General features: G+C 43.7%; 1 protein-coding gene across 1 annotated transcript in view; it reads left to right on the top strand.

The window, feature by feature from the left end:
• Nucleotides 1-3,291, top strand: part of LOC106529193 (calpain-5) — a gene marked incomplete in the record, with an annotated part of 32,193 nt that overhangs the window by 3,288 nt on the left and 25,614 nt on the right. Inside the window, 3 exon segments of the mRNA XM_014024547.1 lie at nucleotides 449-627; nucleotides 1,937-2,068; nucleotides 2,168-2,379. Coding sequence (XP_013880001.1) covers nucleotides 463-627; nucleotides 1,937-2,068; nucleotides 2,168-2,379 — 509 coding nt within the window.

The following is a 3,291-nucleotide window of genomic DNA, read 5'->3' as shown; positions in this document are numbered from 1 at the left end:
AAATTACATCTATGATAATGAGAGTAGTAGCCACTACCTGTGGAAGTAAATAAGAGAATAGCCAAGAAATATGATTAAATCCTCGGCAAATTGCCTTGAAAAAAAAAACTAAGAAATAGTTTGGGCCCGTCTTACAAAAAATTATCTGGCTCCACCACTGCTCCCTATGACTCCATACGACTGTCAACCTTTTTAATAATTGTGCAAGAAGAAGTAAAGGACACGTGATGCTTATCTTTCACTTTCTGTCTGTTTGGATGGACTGAGGAAGCAGAACAGTGTGGTCRGGTTGAAGAACAAATCAGTCATGGATTATGGTTTGATTGTCTTCACCACAGACTGCACTTTATAGTTAGTTTGCAAAATCCACTTGTTTAGCCCTTAAATACATTTTGTTGCATCCTTGGAGTCTTTAAAATGCTCATTCGGTTCTGTTTATCTCTTTCAGGTGTCTGAGTCAGGATGCTAGAACAAATAACTGACTTCCAGGGTCAGAACTTTCCCAAGCTGAGGCGGGCCTGCTTGCGTCGGGGCGCCCTCTTCAAGGACCCTTTGTTCCCCGCAACCAACCAGTCCCTCTTCTACAAACGGGCCCCCCCACCGGGGCTGACCTGGAAGAGGCCAGGAGTGAGTCTGACCCTGAAAATAAACACCCTGCTCTCATTTTTAACCAACAAGCCGAACAAATAGCCGTTTTCCATCTGCGCCGCCTCCAGTTGCTGGTCCAAACTTGAGCGGCTGCCTCACCGTGTGTGGATTAATTAAAGCAACTTACTGTAATTGGAGAGACGTCGGGCAGAGAAACCTGAGCCCCCAACTGAAATAAAAACAGTCATCTTTGAAGCTTAGAATCAAGGTTGCACTTATTTCTGTCCACAGATGGACGAATGCGTCTCGTCAGGGCTCGAGGGTTCAGTCCGTCACCATGCAGTCAAAAATAAAAGTCTTATTTTAGGATTGAGGGAGCTTGTTTTGTGTTTTAACGCTCGTGATGTTTTCTGGCAGCTTGGGCTCATGAAAGCACTTGTTGTTCTCATCATCAGCTGTTCAGGGAGGGTTTTTTCCAGTTTGCCAACTACATTTAGTATGAAACCATACTTAAAATGAAGATGATTCACAATCTGTCGTTATCACTTCTTTACCATCAAGTCAAATAAGCTCACCTTCACTTAACATCATTCATGTTAGACGCATAAAGGTTTATAACCCCCAACATGTGTGGTGTGTGTTTGTGTGTTCAGCAGCAGTTCTTCAGTTACCAAACCCTGAGATCAACATTATCTGTCCACCCAGCAGATGATCTGACGCTCAGACTCAGCTTCCAGACCTCATAAACCCATRTGACGATACAAGCTGGTGTTGTTAGCATCACTCTTTACTCCTCATTACAGTCTGATTTTGAGCCTAAACTGAAATGTCAGTGTGTAAAATCAGGCTTTAGTAAAATAATAAAATACCAGTTTTAAGGTACAGCATGTTTCTTAGATAAAAATCMCTTAGTGCTACAATGCAACATGATACAACATGATAAAATACAATGGTAAGGTATTACATTTACACCAACATTATACAGTCTAGTTTATACATTATACAGGAGGTTTGGACCCAGGAATGCATATCAACACGAGGAATTTAAATAAGAAATCAAAATTCATTGTAAAAACAAAAGAAAATGTTACAAATAGTACAGCTGAGGGCAACTACAAGGAGGCACATAGGAGACTGGACTTGGCRTGTAAAGTACTCGATGCTCCACTGGTGTGTTGTGAAAAAATAAAATAAAATGGTCTGAAACCAAAGAAACAGAAACAAATTTGGAACAAATAACACAAAAACAGAGATTGTGACGCATATGGTAYAAGATTTGCTCACATTAAATTGAGTATAAGATATATTTCTTGTTAGCGTAATCTCTTTCCTCTGCTACCCAATCTAGGAGATATGTAAGGACCCTCGTCTGTTCGTGGACGGCATCAGCACTCGTGACTTGCACCAAGGCAGTCTGGGCAACTGCTGGATGGTGGCAGCCATTTCCTGCCTGGCATCTGAGCCCTCGCTGTGGAAAAAGGTCAGTCGACTCTTTTCATTTTATCCTTTGGTTACCTCAGTTTGCCTTTTTTATTACTTCCTTTTGTCCTTCCTTTAACTCCCATCTCTTCATTCCCAGGTCATCCCTGACCACGTGGGTCAGGAATGGAACCCAAAGCGTCCCGGCCTGTACGCAGGAATCTTCCATTTCCGGTTCTGGCGCTTCGGCCGCTGGAYGGACGTTGTGGTGGACGACCGGCTGCCGGTCAGCGAGGACGGAATGCTGCTCTTCTGCCGCTCAGCAACGCCGAGAGAGTTTTGGAGCGCCTTGCTGGAGAAAGCCTACGCCAAGTAAGCAGCAGCAGTAATAACAGTGAAATGACCAAGACTTATGCTACGTTCACACCGAATGCRTTTTGAGCGGCCAAAAAGTGCAAAACGCCTCTCGTTGGATGCACTATTTTCAGACCGAAGAACGCACTAGTGTTTAGACCAGAACAAGCGGCAGGTTCCCTGCTTCAACACACCTGCTACAAACTAGCTACCGCATAGCAGTAACATAATGACCCCCGCATGCACAAATGCACCAGAACTCAGAAGTCTTCATTTATTATAAATGTCATGCTACTAGGTGCATCCCAAAATACTAGTGGCTTGGGTGGGGGTCTTTTTTGGSGGGAGGGRGCATTGGTTGACCTGATGAATAGCCCCTCATCAAAGCTAAACAACCAAAGAAGATCTGAAGCGCYTATGTTTAATAGTTTTTGAGCAATAACCATTTTTGCATGTCCAGATACCTTTTTTTCAGAAAAATTGGGGGTCCGGGGGGGCACTGATTGGTGGACCTGATGGATAGAGCTTCATCAGAGCTAAACAACAAAAGAAATCTGAAGCTTCTATGTTGAACAGTTTCTGAGTTATAAGCAATTTTTCATGTCCTGATACCCCCTCTTTGGATGGAGCCCCCTCCTCAAATATGGGGTCTATTCGTAAAACCGTTAGTTGGCACAGTGAAGGTCAGACTCTTCTACAGTCCTGCCAAATTTCATGTTGATTGGTGCAGCCGTTTTTGTGCTACGTTGACCAAAAATCACTGAAAAATAAAAAACCAGATACCGCATAGCGGTAACTTAATGACCCCCGCACGCACAAATGCACCAGAACTCAGAAGTCTTTATTCCTAATAAATGTCAGGTGCATCCCAAAATTGTAGTGGTCTGGGTGGGGGTCTTTGGGGATGGGAGGGGGGTGGGACGGGGCATT

The sequence above is a fragment of the Austrofundulus limnaeus genome, unplaced genomic scaffold, assembly GCF_001266775.1.
Source record: "Austrofundulus limnaeus strain Quisiro unplaced genomic scaffold, Austrofundulus_limnaeus-1.0 Scaffold426, whole genome shotgun sequence".
In the NCBI taxonomy this organism is placed as follows: domain Eukaryota; kingdom Metazoa; phylum Chordata; class Actinopteri; order Cyprinodontiformes; family Rivulidae; genus Austrofundulus; species Austrofundulus limnaeus.
The sequence above is the reverse complement of the archived record's forward strand: the minus strand, read 5'-3'. Positions and strand labels throughout refer to the sequence as shown.